Here is a 19,370-nt window from a genome sequence, read left to right on the forward strand (position 1 = left end):
TTCCCTATGCCAGGAACAACATGCCTCAAATCTCTCCTCTCATCAGATACCAAACAGGCCATGGCAGACCATTGCGACCATTCGCGTGAAACAAAGAGGGCTGTTAAGTTGTTGTGGAATACTACGGCCGATATTTTGAGTTGGAAAGATTGCGTAATGCTCAAAAGAGGTAAAACAATTTAATGAGATCCTTGGAGGGTGAAGCAATTTAATAAAAACTTTCCACAGACTGAAACAGTTCACTTTCTGAATTCTGGAGATGGACAAACACCAAGTGCCTTTCTTTGAATGAATAGGATGCTTCAGTACAGGTTGGATGTTATATATTATCATCAAAGTGAGACTTCTTTTCATAGTTTAATTCATGTATGCCGGATATAAAATCTTCCTGTTTTATTACTGAACATATATTTTAGACAACCATAATGGATGATAAGTTAAATGCAACATATATAACTCTTGGTGGGCATATGGACGTTAACAAATACAGATATGTTTATTTTTTGGTTATATTCACAGTATATATTCTAATAATATGCAGTAATTCTACTATTCTGTACCTTATCTTTATACACAAGAATCTCCATGAGCCTATGTACATTTTCATTGCAGCTTTATTACTGAACTCGGTTGTTTTAAGCACTGCTATTTACCCAAAGCTTTTGGTTGACATTTTATCTGAAAAACAGATCATATCATATTCAGCCTGTCTCTTTCAATTTTATATATTTTATGCTGTAGCCAGTTCAGAATTCTTACTGTTGTCAGCCATGGCCTATGACAGGTATGTGTCTATATGTAAACCTCTGCAATATCCAACTATCATGACAAAAAACACGATGAGTATTTTCCTGTTTTTTGCTTGGCTTCTGCCTGCTTGTCATATTGTACTCCCAACAATACTGAGTGCTGAAACTAAACTGTGTAGCTTAACTTTACAAGGAATATTTTGTAATAATGCAATTTATAAACTTCAATGTGTAAGTTCAAGAGTAATTACTATATATGGTGTTGTTGCTTTATTAGATCTTGCAATTCTGCCCATGCTCTTCATTATTTTTACATACACAAAAATACTTATAATAACCCATCGAAGTTGCAGAGAAGTCAGGAAAAAAGCAGCAGAGACCTGTTTACCTCACCTGTTGGTTTTAATCAGCTTTTCCTGTTTGTGTGCATATGATATCGCGATAGCTCGACTGGGATCTAATTTTCCAAAAATTGTGAATTCCATAATGACTTTACAAATGGTTTTGTATAATCCTCTCTTTAATCCAATTATATACGGACTAAAAATGAAAGAAATCTCTAAACACCTGAAGAGGTTGTTCTGTCAAGCCAAACTGGTCTAATGTATTAAAAGTGATCTTACAGTAATAATGATGTTAGTGATGCTAATGTGCAGTCATTTCTTCTGTGATAATAATGCAGAGATGTGAATGTTCTGATCTTTGGAAAGTATGTAAGGATTTGTTTCCACATTGTAAAGATCCTTTTTTTACGGAAACAGCAAAGAGTATCTTCAGTTTGAACAATGTAATGATTCATTTACATGCTGCAGTTATTAAATAAATACGTTTTTGTTAATTGTTGTTAATTGACTGTCTTAAGAGGGAGCATGTCACTTTGAATGGCCTCTCCTAAGGTTTCTCCCATAATATAAATGTGACATTTGGCTATAGTGTCCACGTGTTTCAGCAACATGGGTGGGTCGGTTGACATGCAACAAACCTTTACGGGATCTGAATCGATTTGTACACTAGGCCCGCACGTTATGAGGAAAATCTGTGATAACATTGTTCAATATTGTGATGACGATATGACTTAACAAATATTGAAGTGTGCATATTAGCTACACATTTTCTACGTCAGCCTGGTTGTCTTTAAATTCAGAAATTCTCCCCTTTACAGACATTCCCACTTGATGATAATCACATGCAGTTTGGGGCAAGTCAGAGTCAAGTCAGCACATTGACACACTGACAGTTGTTGTTGCCTGTTGGGCTGCAGTTTGATTTTACCTGGTTAAATAAAGGTCAAATAAATAAAAAGTTTGCCATGTTATGATTTGAGCATATTTGTTATGCTAAATGCAGTACCTGTGAGGGTTTCCGGACAATATTTATCATTGTTTTGTGTTGTTAATTGATTTCCAATAATAAGTACATACATAAATTTATATAAAGCAAGCATATTTGCCAACACCCATGTTAATAAGAGTATTAAATACTTGACAAATCTCCCTTTCTCACATTTTGATAACCAACCCAAGGAACACTATTTTTATGCTTTAATGAAATAACATCCTCGTTCTCAACAGCTTGTATCAAAATTTGTGTTGTTGTTTTCTAATATTACTGCTGCATCATCAAACCATATCAAATCTGCCTGGGAGGCAGATCTTGGTGTTGAGTTGACTGAGGAGGTGTGGAAGGAGTACCTGGGGCCCAATTATTAGACATCTTAATTCTCCTATGGATTAGTTTAGGTCCCTACTGCATGATACACAGTTTTGATATTCTTGCCATATGCTGAAAAAAAATGATATAGGCTAAAACATCAATTAAGTGTAGCGTTAGTTCAGGCAGGCCATGAAGTCAAACTCTGCTCATATGACAGTTATCAGCTGATAGCAGTTGATCTTAAGCCAGCCCAATCAGCTGATTCCCCTCTATGCATTCATTGGCAAATTTTATACAGGGCACCTTATTTAAGCTGCTTCAGCCTGCCATACCTTTGCTGCTTCCTCTACAAGACGCTGGCAACCCACCTCCACCCCACCACCTCCTTTTAATACTGTGTGTGACTTAATCAATGGGTCTTTGCTGCTGCTCTCCCTGCCTTTGGCTTTCCATGTATGCACATGAAAGGGCGAGGAGGTGTGCTCTCCTTGCCTTATGCTACCATGTAGGCACGTGGATCCACATATGCGCGTGGATGGGCAGGGAGGTCCCAGAGTAGAGCCATACCGCCAATATACTGTATATATTACTGCAAATGGAAATAAAGTTTTCTTTGACTAAAGTGTTCCTGACTGAATTGTATTTATCTGTGTCCAGTCTGGCCTTTTGTCTTTTTTAGAATGTGGGTTGCCTTTGTTTGTAAGTTTGTTTGTAGAGGTACAAGAATTTGCCAAATTTTAAGATACGTGGCAAACTTAGCTACACAGTTAGACTACACACAGACAGCATTTGTTTTAGCTTGTATAACACGGAGGCTCCCTAGTCTGCACCAAGAAGGCAACAACTTTATTACTCCAACTTTGTCAACAACAGCGCATCACCTCTTCACTCCTTTCGTTCCACCCTTCACAATAAAATCCCCGGACACATACACTGGAACACTGCTTACTAGAGGGAACTAAAGTTATTCAATGAAAGAGCCTTCACTTATACTTAACAAAATAGCTTACACGTTTGTAACAATTCACTATTAGCCAAAAAATGGAGCGGGAGATGGACAGGCTTTTCGGTGCGACTTCTGCAGTTATAAGGGCCCCTGTACCGGACCATTGTGGTGAAGAGGGAGCTGAGCCGGAAGGCAAAGCTCTTGATTTACCACTCCATCTACGCTCCAACCCTCACCTATAGGTCATTAGCTTGTTGAACAGGTGCATTAATAAATTATTGGCTTTATACTTGCAAAGGTTTTATTTGACTTACTTATAATAACGAGTGTAGTATCAAATCTTCACTTCACCGTCTCCACTGCAGCCTCTCCGATCTGCTGTTAGCTGGCTTTGCTGCGTGTATGTGGAGAGCTCCTCCACAGCCCTGACATGGAGAAGGGGAGAGGCGTTAGCGTGATAATAAATACTACGGTTTTTAGCTCCTTAATACCAGGTTTCGGTAACCATCCCTAAATTAAACACATTTTCACCCCAACTCGTCACATACTGACGCTTTGTCACTCCCCTTGGCGTCACTTTAGGTTTAGGCAACAAAACCACTTAGTTAGGTTTAGGAAAAAACAACATGGTTGGGCTTAAAACTACTATGTTTGTAGAGGGAAATGAAACTGTCAGGTTTTCAGGATAACAGGCTTGGACCCCAATGCAAGTAAGGATGAGGAGGCAACAGTCAGAGTACAATGATTTCATAATGAAAAAACGTACGTAGAACACGAAATGCGGCAGGTCCAGCAGGCAGGTTACAGAAAAGACAATCCACAAAGTATGGTCAAAAGGAATAAACTTGAACTACAAAACACTGGAATAAAAACTCAATATGAACTCAATATGACAATGAACTGACAGTGAAACAGGGGAAACACACAAACTAAATGCACATGGAGAGCAGGATGATTAAACACAGGTGGAACAAATCAGGGTGAGCCAGACAATCACAAAGGCGGGAAAAAAACAAAGGCAGGAAGTAAAACCAGACAAGACACAAGAGGAGTGAACAAAATAAAACAGGAGACACTAGAATGAAAGACACCAGGAATATAACAGAAAACCCCAAAGATATGAGTATTAAATACTTGACAAATCTCCCTTTAAGGTACATTTTCTTTATTTCAAGTTAAATATTGAAATTCACCAATACAAATTGTATGTTTCTCTCATTTTATTGCACTTCACAAATTGTAAATTGCCAACACTTCAAACTAAGTTATTTTTATTAACAATGATAATTTCTGTTTACATCTGTTACATCTACGTTGACTTAGCAAAGTACTTATATTGATAAGAAGTGAAAGTCAATCGTCCAGTAAAACGTCCGCCTTAAAAGTGCCGTACAAAATTGAAACAAAATTATGTCTCTACCGAAATGGCCTGTGTTGAACAATACAAATATCATAAATATGCATATTTTTATAACTATTTACTTATTTATTTATTAAACATTTTTGCAGCACACAGATTTTTAGAGAAATCTCAAACTTTTTCATGTCAAAGACTTCCAAAATAGATGTACAATAGACCCCACACCATGGATGTATAAGAGGTTGTGTCCTGTGCTTTTGCCCTGTGTGTTAGTAAATAGCCTACAACTACATTAAATTCTGTTTATGTCATGCTATAGCACTACTAGTGTAGTGGTAGATTTGCATGGTGTTTTTTCATAAAAGTATAATCTAAGATAACTATATCATGTATTTACACAAAATGTTCATATACTAGGGTATTTTTGGTTAAAACGTAAACTTAGAGACAATCAAATATCATGTATTTTGTCACACAAGCTAATGTTGATATTACGTAAAAATGGGTGTCTGATTTATTAGTGAGGGAAAAGCACACTGGCTCTCTAGTTGGGAGGAGTTGAGCATGGCAGGGGGTTTCTAGCAAAAGGCCGACCAGGCCAGCAAGGCTCCAGCAAGCCTGCAGCATCAGCTGTAACGTTACATCCAGGTGCAAGAGGGGCAAGAGGGGGGGGGGGGGGCGGTTTGCAAGCGAGTGGCGACACACGAATGGGGGCTGATGCTGTAGGCAAGATGAGGAGGCTCTGAGATGTTGCACCTTGAGCTGGTGGCATGAATGGAGGAGGCTCGGGGTAAAAAATTCAGAATCGTAAATCCGTCAGAGGTAGGACCAAAATAAGTCAGAATCGCTGTGTTTGCAAGAAAATAATGAGTTTTGGGCATTTTGCCCACTGAGGGTAAAGAACATGAAAGAGAATTGTGAATGAAGCTCAGAGTATACAAGGAGGACTGGTTTGTCATGTCGGTGAGTCCTCCGTTTGAACTGATGACTCGTGTTTGTTTTTGGTGACAGAAATTAACACTTTTGCATCAAGATCTGTTGACTCCTCTCGACCAATTTTTGAACCTGATTTTTGAGAACTCCAATAGTTTTAATTATTATAACGATAAAAGTGCTGAAGGAAGACGCCTTATCTTTTGTTGGCCAAGGTCAGGGAATTTTTCTTCAACACTAGCTACTGGCCGATAGCCGGTTGTTTGGGAACAGAGACGTTAATACGTCCACCACGGTACAGGCTTACAGCATACAGCTCATGGGTGTATTATAAGATTATATAATAATAAGGATAATAGAAAAGTGATGAATTACAGCCAATAAATCCATTATTACAGCTGCATACAGCTAGGAGGAAGCTGGCAGAACTGGATGTGTCATATGAGCGTGCAGGGCGGTGCAGTCCCGTGGGTCTGATGCACGTTCATTATGCCGAGGAAAATAACTCTGAATTCAGCTATTAGTGAATTTTACACTTCTAGACTTTTTGCTCTGAGTTTCCCACCTCAACTCAGAGTTCAGGCTCAGAGTTAGTTAAACCTGCTTTCTGAAACGGGGCTCTGGCCTCTAGAGTTTGATCAAATTGTTTACGTAGCTTCTTGTTTAATGAGATCCATAGAGGGTGAAGCAGTATGATAAAAACAGCCAACCGACTCAAACAGATCACTTTCTAGTGTCTGTGTTTCTGTGTTTGCCGGACCACACCAGTGCACAGCAAGGTCAGGTACCGATGACTGAGTAAGACAATGAATTACTTCTAGTAATGTACCTGTTTTATTTATTAACATTTAATTTCAATCATCATTAATGGATACTAGATTAAATGTGACATATATAACTTTTGATGGGCATGTGGAAGTGCAAACATATAGATATCTCTATTTTGTGATCATGTTTACAGCATATATTATAATAATTTGCAGTAATTTCACTATTGTGTACATCATAGTGATTCACAAATCCCTCCATGAGCCTATGTACATTTTCATTGCAGCTTTGCTAATCAACTCTGTTATTTACAGCACTGCTATCTACCCAAAGCTTTTGATTGACTTTTTATCAGAAAAACAGATCATATCTTACTCAGCCTGTCTCATACAGTGGTTTACATATTACTCTCTAGCTGGTTCAGAATTCTTCCTGTTGTCAGTCATGGCCTATGATAGATATGTGTCTATATGTAAACCTCTGCAATATCAAACTATCATGAGAAAAGCAACTGTTATTATTTCCCTGATTTTAGCTTGGATTCTGCCTGCTTGTCAGATTTCAGTGCCGATGATAGTGAGTGCTAATAAAAAGCTCTGTAGCTTTATTTTGAAAGGAATAATTTGCAACAGCACAGTTCACACACTTCACTGTGTGAGTTCAAGAGTGCTGAATATATATGGCTTGTTTATTTTTGTAAGTGCTGTGCTTCTCCCTCTGCTCTTCATACTTTTTACATACATCAGGATACTTATAATATCATATGAAAGTAGCAAAGCAGTCAGGAGAAAAGCTGCACAGACATGTTTACCCCACCTGCTGGTTCTAATCAACTTTTCATGTTTGAGTGCGTATGATGTACTTCTAGTTCGAATGGAAACAGAATTTCCCAGAACTGTACGTTTAATAATGGCTTTACAAATGATAATGTATCATCCTCTTTTTAATCCCATCATATATGGACTAAAAATGAAAGAAATCTTTAAACACCTCAAGAGGTTATTCTGCAAATCGCACTAACTGTTGTACAGTTATTGTGTTGTTCTATGTCATAATAATGCAGAGATGTGATTTCTAAAACACCAATGCACAGAGCATCTTCCACTTCAACAATGTAATGATAATTACTGAGTGATTTGGTGAAGTTTTTCAAAAGTCCAAAGGTAATCACAATTCTGATTATTCTTTTTCCAGTTTGTTTTTAATTAAGTGCAGCAAAATAGAACCATGTTACCAGTAATGGTATGATTACCATCTCTGAGTATATTACAAAAGTTTTTATAATGGCCCTAAAATATACACAAGATAAACCTTTATTGATCCCTAGAGGGGAATCAGCCGTTGCAGCAGCACAAGAGAGAAATAAGTAGATGAAATAACAATATATATCATAATATAATATAATATAGTACAGTATAGTATAGAATGGGATATAGATATTATAAGGTGCAATGTAATGCATAGATGCAGGAGGTCTTCCAATGTAAAGGCAGTGAGTTGTGATCCAGCAGTGGTTGATATGTTATGGAGGGGGGTGGGGGTTGTGATGCACTGAATACATGTCAATATTTTAAATGAGCAGCCTTGAAAGCAAGAGCATGTGCACGTTTCTGATTTGGCAGTGTATTTAAGTGAAATTGTAGTTTTGTGGCCTGAGAGACAAAGCAGTTTTTAATTTTATTGTAAAAAATAAACGACTAAACCAACTATTGTGTCTGTCAAATTATCATTTTATCATTGTTAATCCAATGAGACAGCTGCCCCTCAGGGTCTTAAAAGGACAACAGCCATTCCAGAGCTGCATGATCAGAGTGGATTAGAAAATGAACACTTGTGATGTGAGATGAAGCTTCATGAAGCATTGAAGCTCTCAAGCACATTGGTTAGCAAAAGGGTTCATTTCACAAGGCTCCATTTGCACCTATTGGCCAAAGAGTGTAAAACAGGCAGATGTACAGTATAGTAGATGATGTCAGCAAAGAGTATTAACATGATGCTAATGAGTTGGAACTTGTGGTCTGAAATTAATAGTTTGACAGTTTATCAGTTCATTTAGGCTATGTTGTGTGTTTCTTTAATGCTAAATGATAAAAAGGAGTAGTCTATAGTCAGCAGCATGTTTTCACCTTGGAGGAAATTCCAAACTGGCGCTGTGAAACTTCTCTCAGTCAAGTCTTCTGGAGCTTCAAGCTGCTGCTGGTTGTCGTCAGAAAGCTCGTCCTGGCCGGCCAAATGTCCGTGTGCGTACCGGTGGCTTTTTGCGTAGCTGAGCTGGGCTAGTGTTAAACAGATCCAAACCCAAGCCATCAGTGCAGAAGCCATGGTGGCGTTCCGGTTCTTCTATAGACTTCACTCTCTCCCCACCCAAACTAAGCCAAAGATGCCGACAGGGAACATGAACTGCTGCACACCTGTGCCGTAAAACCTGGCTAGGCCTAATTAACTGCACAGGTGCGTTTTCACGCAAAAGACAAGTTGGATTGTGGGAAGTGTAGTGTGGCGGATTCTTACGCATATGGTGCAGTAGGCCTAGTAACCTATTAGGATCAGCTTTTTGTTGATTTGTCGAATTTTTTTTATTTGATTTGTTGAGATATAAAGACAGCCTTACAGGTAACCAAATTTCATGGTAATTGGGTGATAATTAGCAATTAACCTATTTGAATTTCTTTGGAATTACTGCCAAATTATCCCAATATTTACCTCAAAATGTATCGAAAATTACTTTAGAATAAATATTATTTAATGATTATATACTGAAATAAAATATAATGGTTAAAATAAGGCCCTTAGGCTTGAGAAGCGGCTGTTCGCTGCCCTTCATCGTAGCTAGAAAACCAAAACTAATAGAAGACACTTCTGATCAGTCACAAATCTCACCATTGTGTGACTTATTGTCTATGCAAAGGTAAATAGCTAATGTAATGATTCAGGGAGTTTTTTAAGACATGGAAATAAAGCATATCAATTAACTTTGTAGTCTTTTCCTGAACATGTATTAAATAAATTACCAACTATTAGTCAAATTCACTCAAGGACACAGGTAACCTGTGTAGAGATGCTAAAACCCCAAATCCACCCCCCTGGCTATAGAGCTTTTCAAACTTGACAACATAAACATTCTAAATTGGTCCATTTGTATTTCCTGTTGTAATGTTTGTGAATGCAGCAGCTGACAGGAAGTAAACAGGGCCAAAAGTTGTTCCCCCAGCAACAGAATGGCAATAAAAAGGTCGGTAACATTCCTGATTTTCACATCTGTGGTGGTTATTGAAGAGCAATGTAATTCAACAGATTACAAGGTGGGCTGATTACGGTTATTAGTTAGTAGGTTGATTTTACTAATGAGGACCACACGCAGTTTTATCAGAAGACTCATGGAGCTCGGTGTTGAACTCCATGAGCACCGTTTGACTTGTGGCCTTACCACTAAGGCCACAAGTCAAAAGTTGTTGAGAGGGCGCTGGTCGAGGTGCTCGAGGGGGCGCTGGTGGTCGTGCTCGAGGGGGGCGCTGGTCGTCGTGCTCGAGGGGGCCCTGGTTGTCGTGCTCGAGGGGGCCCTGGTCGTCACGCTTGAGGGGGCGCTGGTCGTTGTGCTCGAGGGGGCGCTGGTGGTCGTGCTCGAGGGAACGCTGGTGGTCGTTGTCCAGGGGGCGCTGGTCGTCGTGCTCGAGGGGGCGCTGGTGGTCGTGCTCGAGGGGGCGCTGGTGGTCGTGCTCGAGGGAATGCTGGTCGTCGTGCTCGAGGGGGCGTTGTTCGTCGTGCTCGAGGGGACACTGGTCGTCGTGCTCGAAGGGGCGCTGGTCGTCGTGCTTGAGGGGGCGCTGGTGGTCGTGCTTGAGGGGACACTGGTCGTCGTGGTGGACGGGGCGCTGGTCGTCGTTGTCGAGGGGGCGCTGGTGGTCGTGCTCGAGGGGGCGCTTTGTTCTCTCTCTTTTCCTACTCATCTTCTCATCTCTCCTGACATGCGAGAGGTGAGCTGCTGCGCTCTTCCTGCTCTTCATCTCCTCACTTCCTGACTGGCTTGAAGTGAGCGGCTCTCAAGTCCAGAACTTGCAAAGCAGTTCTGCTTCTGATCTATGGTCTGTTAGGAAACAGACCTAGCAACACAAGGAACTAAAAGGCAGAAGACGCGAGCGCCTGCCTTCTCACAGTTAGCACCAAGTTAACCAATCTGCACAGCAAAGACGACCTCTTTGATTTGGAACCACAACTTCAACACATGGAATTACAAACCCTGTTCTTCCATGGATTGGTAACGTACTGGGCTTACCGTAGCATTAGCAATCGCACATGGCTGAGCAAGACTGTCCAACTTTGATTTCTAGAATGTACTTGTATTGATTTGGTTTAATGTTATTCATTGAGTTTGACTGTGTTGATTTATCTGTATTTGATATCTGGGTAGGTGGCTTCGCCACATCTGATGTGTTTAGTTTATGCTTCACATAGACAAGGTCTTGCATGCAAACTAACCATCTTTTCTAACCCACTGCATATCTAACACACATTAAGATCACATACAGAAACTGTGAATTAGTTAAACATAAACATACAGCTTCAGATAATTTTAACCCCACATCACCCCCCCCCTCTGTCCTTCTTGAGCACATGTGCTCAGAAGAACAAAGAGGTCACGTGATGACATGCTTGTGGCCATCTTTGATTCCGCCATCTTTGTAGTTTTACAGTGCTCGCCATTTTGGTCTGTAGGCCATTCAGACATTTTGAAACAAGACGCCATCTTGTTTCCCCCCCTCTCTCTCTCTCACACACACGCACGCACGCACGCACACACACACACACGCACACGCACACGCACACGCGCGCACACACACACACACACACACACACACAGTGTTTGGTTTGTTTAGTTTAGTTTAGTTAGATTAATATTGTGTTTTAAACCTTTATTATCTTGTAAATAAATGTTTGTGGAATATACATGCTGGTCTCTTTAATGTTGCACAAGAGTGAATAATTCCAACCTCTGCTATGTCAAGAACTCCAATATCCTTCAACCTTTACTATCTATTTTGGTTATAGTTATTAATTTAATTATTAATCAACGTTCCAAATAGATAGTTTAGCATATATAATGAGACTATATTAACGTTTTGGTCATTGGTCCCTGATTCCAGGGTGGTGCCCCGTTTATTATTAATGTTTATTGATAATCTTTATTAATATTAATAATCCTATTATTATTTATTAATTAATTTGCTAATAACCAAAACCTACTAAGTAGAATCCCTACATAATGGTGCCCCGTGTGAGGCATATTATTCTTGTTGGCAAATGTTCATAATTGTGCAATATTAATTTTCAGCATAATTTCTGGTCAAAACAAAAATTTCATATTCCACTTGTAAACAAACCAAAAGTGTTTACATTCTACACCACTAGTCTTCCACAGGAGTAGAAGTCCAGTTGTACTTTTAAACAAGTACATTGTGGTTGGAATTGTTTATTTGAGAGATTTTGAGTATTAACACTTTAAGCCTTTATGGTGTTAATTTTAATAATTTGCTTTTGCTGCTAATTCAAGTTGACCTACGCTGTAGAACTTGAGAGAATTTTGGTTCAGCATTTGAATACCAAGTATTCAATGCATCTGGTCTAGTTGTCATATTTTGCTGTAATCTAAGTGTTCCTTTAATGACACAGCGTGCCACCGGCCCTGTTGTAACATAGAGAGCTTGTACCTTGCTGTGTAACTGCCAAGCATTCCACAGCCTGAGTTAAGATAAGAGCCACAGTGTGCTAAACAGCCCTGTGATATAAGTTTGCACCCAGCTGTTACTTCCACGTGTCCCGCTTGAGTCACCTTTAAGAAACATCATCACAACTGTTACTGCCGTGCATCTCAGTTAGTGCATGTTGTGTGTAAGCAAACTTCTTTTGTAAACCTTTGTTTACTTTACTGGCACCTTTTATTTGATGCCCACTAGAGTCACTAGTTGTTGCTGTAGCTGCCCCTCCTCCACAGGAGCTACCCCCCATAGTGCAGGTGCATTGTTGTTTTGCTAGTGTACCTCCCAAACTACACCACAAGGTGTCTGCCAACGCAACACCATAGCCAACAACAATTGTTTTGTACTAGACATTTTTTAAGAAATAAGTTATTTGCTAATTATTATCTATTTATCAGCAGACATGGAAATAAAGCATATCAATTAACTTTGTAGTCTTTTCCTGAAAATGTATTAAATAAATTACCAACTATTGGGAAATAGCAGAATATAGTTATTGTGTGTCATGTTAAAATAGTTAATAGTCAAATTCACTCAAGGACACAGGTAACCAGTGTAGAGATGCTAAAACCCCAAATCCACCCCCCTGGCTATAGAGCTTTTCAAACTTGACAACATAAACATTCTAAATTGGTCCATTTGTATTTCCTGTTGTAATGTTTGTGAATGCAGCAGCTGACAGGAAGTAAACAGGGCCAAAAGTTGTTGCCCCAGCAACAGAATGGCAATAAAAAGGTCGGTAACATTCCTGATTTTCTGTGGTGGTTATTGAAGAGCAATGTAATTCAACAGATTACAAGGTGGGCTGATTACGGTTATTAGTTAGTAGGTTGATTTTACTAATGAGGACCACACGCAGTTTTATCAGAAGACTCAATGGGTTTCCACCAGTGTTTTATTCCAGGGTCTGGACCTTGACTTATTTAAAAAACAAAAGAAAAGAAACCAACTCAGACTCAGTAATGATTTGTTTATTTTTGGGAGAAAAAAAAAACATTTTTGTGAGTGGTGTTGAACGCCATGAGCACCGTTTGAATTGTGGCCTTACCACTAAGGCCACCATACTACTACGATGCGTTGGTCGTCGTGGTCGAGGGGGCGCTGGTGGTCGTGCTCGAGGGAATGCTGGTCGTCGTGCTCGAGGGAGCGCTGGTCGTCGTGCTCAAGGGGGCGCTGGTCGTCGTGGTGGACGGGGCGCTGGTCGTCGTTGTCGAGGGGGCGCTGGTCGTCGTGGTGGACTGGGCGCTGGTCGTCGTGCTCGAGGGGGCGCTGGTCGTCGTGCTCGAGGGGGCGCTGGTCATCGTGCTCGAGGGGGCGCTGGTCGTCGTTGTCGAGGGGGCGCTGGTCGTCGTTGTCGAGGGGGCCCTGGTCGTCGTGCTCGAGGGGGCGCTGGTCGTCATGCTCGAGGGGGCGCTGGTCGTCGTTGTCGAGGGGGCGCTGGTCGTCGTGGTGGACGGGGCGCTGGTCGTCGTGGTGGACGGGGCGCTGGTCGTCGTGCTCGAGGGGGCGCTTGTCGTCGTGCTCGAGGGGGCGCTGGTGGTCGTGCTCGAGGGGGCGCTGGTGGTCGTGCTCGAAGGAGCGCTGGTCGTCGTGCTCGAGGGGGCGCTGGTCGTCGTGCTCGAGGGGGCGCTGGTCGTCGTGCTCGAGGGGGCGCTGGTCGTCGTGCTCGAGGGGGCGCTGGTCGTCGTGCTCGAGGGGGCGCTGGTCGTCGTGCTCGAGGGGGCGCTGGTCGTCGTGCTCGAGGGGACGCTGGTCGTCGTGCTCGAGGGGCCCCTGGTCGTCGTGCTCGAGGGGGCGCTGGTCGTCGTGGTGGACGGGGCGCTGGTCGTCGTGCTCGAGGAGGCGCTGGTCGTCGTGCTCGAGGAGGCGCTGGTCGTCGTGCTCGAGGGAGCGCTGGTGGTCGATGTCGAGGTGGCGCTGGTCGTCGTGCTCGAGGGGGCCCTGGTCGTGGTTGTCGAGGGGGCGCTGGTCGTGGTTGTCGAGCTGGTCGTGGTTGTCGAGGGGGCGCTGGTCGTGGTTGTGGACGGGGCGCTGGTGGTCGTGCTCGAGGGAACGCTGGTGGTCGTTGTCGAGGGGGCGCTGGTGGTGGTTGTCGAGGGGGCGCTGGTCGTCGTGGTGGACGGGGCGCTGGTCGTCGTGGTGGACGGGGCGCTGGTCGTCGTGCTCGAGGGGGCACTTGTCGTCGTGCTCGAGGGGGCGCTGGTGGTCGTGCTCGAGGGGGCGCTGGTGGTCGTGCTCGAGGGCGCGCTGGTGGTCGTGCTCGAAGGAGCGCTGGTCGTCGTGCTCGAGGGGGCGCTGGTCGTCGTGGTGGACGGGGCGCTGGTCGTCGTGCTCGAGGGGGCGCTGGTCGTCGTACTCGAGGGGGCGCTGGTCGTCGTGCTCAAGGGGGCGCTGGTGGTCGTGCTCGAGGGGGCGCTGGTGGTCGTTGTCGAGGGGGCGCTGGTCGTCGTGCTCGAGGGGACGCTTGTCGTCGCGGTGGACGGGGCACTGGTCGTCGTTGTGGAGGGGGCGCTGGTTGTGGTTGTCGAGGGGGCGCTGATCGTGGTTGTCGAGCTGGTCGTGGTTGTCGAGGGGGCGCTGGTCATGGTTGTCGAGGGGGCGCTGGTCGTGGTTGTGGACGGGGCGCTGGTGGTCGTGCTCGAGGGAACGCTGGTGGTCGTTGTCGAGGGGGCCCAGGTCGTGGTTGTCGAGGGGGCGCTGGTCGTGGTTGTCGAGGGGACGCTGGTCGTGGTTGTCGAGGGGACGCTGGTCGTGGTTGTCGAGCTGGTCGTGGTTGTGGACGGGGAGCTGGTGGTCGTGCTCGAGGGAACGCTGGTGTTCGTTGTTGAGGGGGAGCTGGTGGTGGTTGTCGAGGGGACGCTGGTCGTCGTGCTCGAGGGGGCGCTGGTCATGGTTGTCGAGGGGGCGCTGGTCATGGTTGTCGAGGGGGTGCTGGTCGTCAAGTTCGAGGGTGCGCTGGTCATGGTTGTCGAGGCGGCGCTGGTCGTGGTTGTCGAGGGGGCGCTGGTCGTGGTTGTCGAGGGGGCGCTGGTCGTGGTTGTCGAGGGGGCGCTGGTCGTCGTGGTGGATGGGGCGCTGGTCGTCGTGCTCGAGGGGACGCTTGTCGTCGCGGTGGACGGGGCACTGGTCGTCGTTGTGGACGGGGCGCTTGTCGTCGTGGTCGAGGGGGCGCTGGTCGTCGTGCTCGAGGGGGCGCTGGTGGTCGTGCTCGAGGGGGCGCTGGTGGTCGTGCTCGAGGGAGCGCTGGTGGTCGTGCTCGACGGGGCGCTGGTCGTCGTGCTCGACGGGGCGCTGGTCGTCGTGGTGGACGGGGCGCTGGTCGTCGTGCTCGAGGGGGCGCTGGTCGTCGTGCTCGAGGGAGCGCTGGTGGTCGTTGTCAAGGGGGCGCTGGTCGTCGTGCTCGAGGGGGCCCTGGTCGTGGTTGTCGAGGGGGCGCTTGTCGTGGTTGTCGAGCTGGTCGTGGTTGTCGAGGGTGCGCTGGTCGTCGTGGTGGACGGGGCGCTGGTCGTGGTTGTCCAGGGGGCGCTGGTCGTCGTGCTTGAGGGGGCGCTGGTCGTCGTGCTCGAGGGGGCGCTGTTCGTCGTGCTCGAGGGGGCGCTGCTCGTCGTGATCGAGGGGGCGCTGCTCGTCGTTGTGGACGGGGCGCTGGTTGTGGTTGTCGAGGGGGCGCTGGTCGTGGTTGTCGAGCTGGTCGTGGTTGTCGAGGGGGCGCTGGTCGTGGTTGTCGAGCTGGTCGTGGTTGTCGAGGGGGCGCTGGTCGTGGTTGTGGACGGGGCGCTGGAGGTCGTGCTCGAGGGAACGCTGGTGGTCGTGCTCGAGGGGGCGCTGTTCGTCGTGCTCGAGGGGGCGCTGCTCGTCGTGATCGAGGGGGCGCTGCTCGTCGTTGTGGACGGGGCGCTGGTCGTGGTTGTCGAGGGGGCGCTGGTCGTGGTTGTCGAGCTGGTCGTGGTTGTCGAGGGGGCGCTGGTCGTGGTTGTCGAGCTGGTCGTGGTTGTCGAGGGGGCGCTGGTCGTGGTTGTGGACGGGGCGCTGGAGGTCGTGCTCGAGGGAACGCTGGTGGTCGTTGTCGAGGGGGCCCTGGTCGTGGTTGTCGAGGGGGCGCTGGTCGTGGTTGTCGAGCTGGTCGTGGTTGTCGAGCTGGTCGTGGTTGTCGAGGGGGCGCTGGTCGTGGTTGTCGAGGGGGCGCTGGTCGTGGTTGTGGACGGGGCGCTGGTGGTCGTGCTCGAGGGAACGCTGGTGGTCGTTGTCGAGGGGGCCCTGGTCGTGGTTGTCGAGGGGGCGCTGGTCGTGGTTGTCGAGGGGACGCTGGTCGTGGTTGTCGAGCTGGTCGTGGTTGTCGAGGGGACGCTGGTCGTGGTTGTCGAGCTGGTCGTGGTTGTCGAGGGGACGCTGGTCGTGGTTGTCGAGCTGGTCGTGGTTGTGGACGGGGCGCTGGTGGTCGTGCTCGAGGGAACGCTGGTGTTCGTTGTTGAGGGGGAGCTGGTGGTGGTTGTCGAGGGGGCGCTGGTCGTGGTTGTCGATGGGGCGTTGGTCGTGGTTGTCGAGGGGGCGCTAGTCGTGGTGGTGGACGAGACGCTGGTCGTCGTGCTCGAGGGGGCGCTGGTCGTCGTGCTCGAGGGGCCGCTGGTCGTCGTGCTCGAGGGGCCGCTGGTCGTGGTTGTCGAGGGGGTGCTGGTCGTGTTTGTCGAGGGGGTGCTGGTCGTCGTGGTGGACGGGGCGCTGGTCGTGGTTGTCCAGGGGGCGCTGGTCGTCGTGCTCGAGGGGGCGCTGGTCATGGTTGTCGAGGGGGTGCTGGTCATGGTTGTCGAGGGGGCGCTGGTCGTCGTGCTCGAGGGGGCGCTGGTCATGATTGTCGAGGCGGCGCTGGTCGTGGTTGTCGAGGGGGCGCTGGTCGTGGTTGTCGAGGGGGCGCTGGTCGTGGTTGTCGAGGGGGCGCTGGTCGTGGTTGTCGAGGGGGCGCTGGTCGTGGTTGTCGAGGGGGCGCTGGTCGTGGTTGTCGAGGGGGCGCTGGTCGTCGTGCTCGAGGGGGCGCTGGTCGTCGTGCTCGAGGGGGCGCTGGTCGTCGTGCTCGAGGGGGCGCTGCTCGTCGTGCTCGAGGGGGCGCTGGTGGTCGTTGTCGAGGGGGCGCTGGTCGTCGTGCTCGAGGGGACGCTTGTCGTCGCGGTGGACGGGGCACTGGTCGTCGTTGTGGACGGGGCGCTGGTTGTGGTTGTCGAGCTGGTCGTGGTTGTCGAGGGGGCGCTGGTCGTCGTGGTGGACGGGGCGCTGGTCGTCGTGCTCGAGGGGCCGCTGGTCGTCGTGCTCGAGGGGCCGCTGGTCGTGGTTGTCGAGGGGGTGCTGGTCGTGGTTGTCGAGGGGGCGCTGGTCGTCGTGCTCGAGGGGGCGCTGGTCATGGTTGTCGAGGGGGCGCTGGTCGTGGTTGTCGAGGGGGCGCTGGTCGTGGTTGTCGAGGGGGCGCTGGTCGTCGTGCTCGAGGGGGCGCTGCTCGTCGTGCTCGAGGGGGCGCTGCTCGTCGTGCTCGAGGGGGCGCTGGTGGTCGTTGTCGAGGGGGCGCTGGTCGTCGTGCTCGAGGGGACGTTTGTCGTCGTGGTGGACGGGGTGCTGGTCATCGTTGTGGACGGGGCGCTGGTGGTGGTTGTCGAGGGGGCGCTGGTCGTGGTTGTCGAGGGGGCGCTTGTCGTGGTTGTCGAGCTGGTCGTGGTTGTCGAGGGGGCGCTGGTCGTCGTGGTGGACGGGGCGCTGGTCGTGGTTGTCCAGGGGGCGCTGGTCGTCGTGCTCGAGGGGGCGCTGGTCGTCGTGCTCGAGGGGGCGCTGTTCGTCGTGCTCGAGGGGGCGCTGCTCGTCGTGATCGAGGGGGCGCTGCTCGTCGTTGTGGACGGGGCGCTGGTTGTGGTTGTCGAGGGGGCGCTGGTCGTGGTTGTCGAGCTGGTCGTGGTTGTCGAGGGGGCGCTGGTCGTGGTTGTCGAGCTGGTCGTGGTTGTCGAGGGGGCGCTGGTCGTGGTTGTGGACGGGGCGCTGGAGGTCGTGCTCGAGGGAACGCTGGTGGTCGTTGTCGAGGGGGCCCTGGTCGTGGTTGTCGAGGGGGCGCTGGTCGTGGTTGTCGAGCTGGTCGTGGTTGTCGAGGGGACGCTGGTCGTGGTTGTCGAGCTGGTCGTGGTTGTCGAGGGGACGCTGGTCGTGGTTGTCGAGCTGGTCGTGGTTGTCGAGGGGACGCTGGTCGTGGTTGTCGAGCTGGTCGTGGTTGTCGAGGGGGCGCTGGTCGTGGTTGTCGAGGGGGTGCTGGTCGTGGTTGTCGAGGGGGCGCTGGTCGTCGTGCTCGAGGGGGCACTGGTCGTCGTGCTCGAGGTGGCGCTGCTCGTCGTGCTCGAGGGGGAGCTGGTGGTCGTTGTCGAGGGGGCGCTGGTGGTGGTTGACGAGGGGGCGCTGGTCGTGGTTGTCGAGGGGGCGCTGGTCGTGGTTGTCGAGGGGGCGCTGGTCGTGGTTGTGGACGGGGCGCTGGTGGTCGTGCTCGAGGGAACGCTGGTGATCGTTGTCGAGGGGGCGCTGGTGGTCGTTGTCGAGGGGGCGCTGGTGGTCGTTGTCGAGGGGGCGCTGGTCGTTGTTGTCGAGGGGGCGCTGGTCGTGGTTGTCGAGGGGGTGCTGGTCGTGGTTGTCGAGGGGGCGCTGGTCGTCGTGCTCGAGGGGGCACTGGTCGTCGTGCTCGAGGTGGCGCTGCTCGTCGTGCTCGAGGGGGAGCTGGTGGTCGTTGTCGAGGGGACGCTGGTGGTGGTTGACGAGGGGGCGCTGGTCGTGGTTGTCGAGGGGGCGCTGGTCGTGGTTGTCGAGGGGGGCGCTGGTCGTGGTTGTCGAGGGGGCGCTGGTCGTGGTTGTCGAGGGGGCGCTGGTCGATGTGGTGGACGGGGCGCTGGTCGTTGTGCTCGAGGGGGCGCTGGTCGTCGTGCTCGAGGGGCCGCTGGTCGTCGTGCTCGAGGGGCCGCTGGTCGCGGTTGTCGAGGGGGTGCTGGTCGTGTTTGTCGAGGGGGCGCTGGTCGTCGTGGTGGACGGGGCGCTGGTCGTGGTTGTCCAGGGGGCGCTGGTCGTCGTGCTCGAGGGGGCGCTGGTCATGGTTGTCGAGGGGGCGATGGTCATGGTTGTCGAGGGGGTGCTGGTCGTCGTGCTCGAGGGGGCGCTGGTCATGGTTGTCGAGGCGGCGCTGGTCGTGGTTGTCG

The 19,370-nt window shown here is 49.1% G+C and overlaps 3 protein-coding genes and 1 long non-coding RNA gene across 4 annotated transcripts in view; all 4 read left to right on the top strand.

Annotated features, from left to right (window-relative positions):
- The first annotated feature begins 425 nt into the window (after positions 1-425).
- Positions 426-1,352, top strand: LOC119499695 (olfactory receptor 11A1-like). Its single transcript, XM_037788851.1, has one exon. It carries the CDS (start codon positions 426-428, stop codon positions 1,350-1,352), a length of 927 nt encoding a protein of 308 aa, XP_037644779.1.
- Positions 1,353-6,508: 5,156 nt separating this feature from the next.
- LOC119500411 (olfactory receptor 6N2-like) lies at positions 6,509-7,429 on the top strand. Its single transcript, XM_037790117.1, has one exon. The coding sequence runs from the start codon at positions 6,509-6,511 to the stop codon at positions 7,427-7,429; it is 921 nt and encodes a 306-aa protein (XP_037646045.1).
- Positions 7,430-13,197: 5,768 nt separating this feature from the next.
- Positions 13,198-19,370, top strand: part of LOC119499691 — a 15,142-nt gene continuing 8,969 nt past the window's right edge. The window contains exons 1-5 of the mRNA XM_037788844.1: positions 13,198-13,282; positions 14,429-14,847; positions 15,133-15,810; positions 17,599-17,814; positions 17,854-18,285. Coding sequence (XP_037644772.1) covers positions 14,746-14,847; positions 15,133-15,810; positions 17,599-17,814; positions 17,854-18,285 — 1,428 coding nt within the window. The 5' untranslated portion in view covers positions 13,198-13,282; positions 14,429-14,745. The remainder of the gene's footprint in view (positions 13,283-14,428; positions 14,848-15,132; positions 15,811-17,598; positions 17,815-17,853; positions 18,286-19,370) is intronic.
- LOC119499709 lies at positions 18,412-19,147 on the top strand. The gene is made up of 3 exons (XR_005209427.1): positions 18,412-18,507; positions 18,820-18,867; positions 19,013-19,147. It is a non-coding gene; the product is annotated as an uncharacterized LOC119499709 (long non-coding RNA).

Source organism: Sebastes umbrosus, chromosome 13 (assembly GCF_015220745.1).
Source record: "Sebastes umbrosus isolate fSebUmb1 chromosome 13, fSebUmb1.pri, whole genome shotgun sequence".
NCBI lineage: Eukaryota > Metazoa > Chordata > Actinopteri > Perciformes > Sebastidae > Sebastes > Sebastes umbrosus.

Bases quoted from the DNA above. Each gene is read 5' to 3' on its own strand.
- LOC119499695 (XM_037788851.1), top strand. From the start codon at position 426: ATGGATGATAAGTTAAATGCAACATATATAACTCTTGGTGGGCATATG.
- LOC119500411 (XM_037790117.1), top strand. From the start codon at position 6,509: ATGGATACTAGATTAAATGTGACATATATAACTTTTGATGGGCATGTG.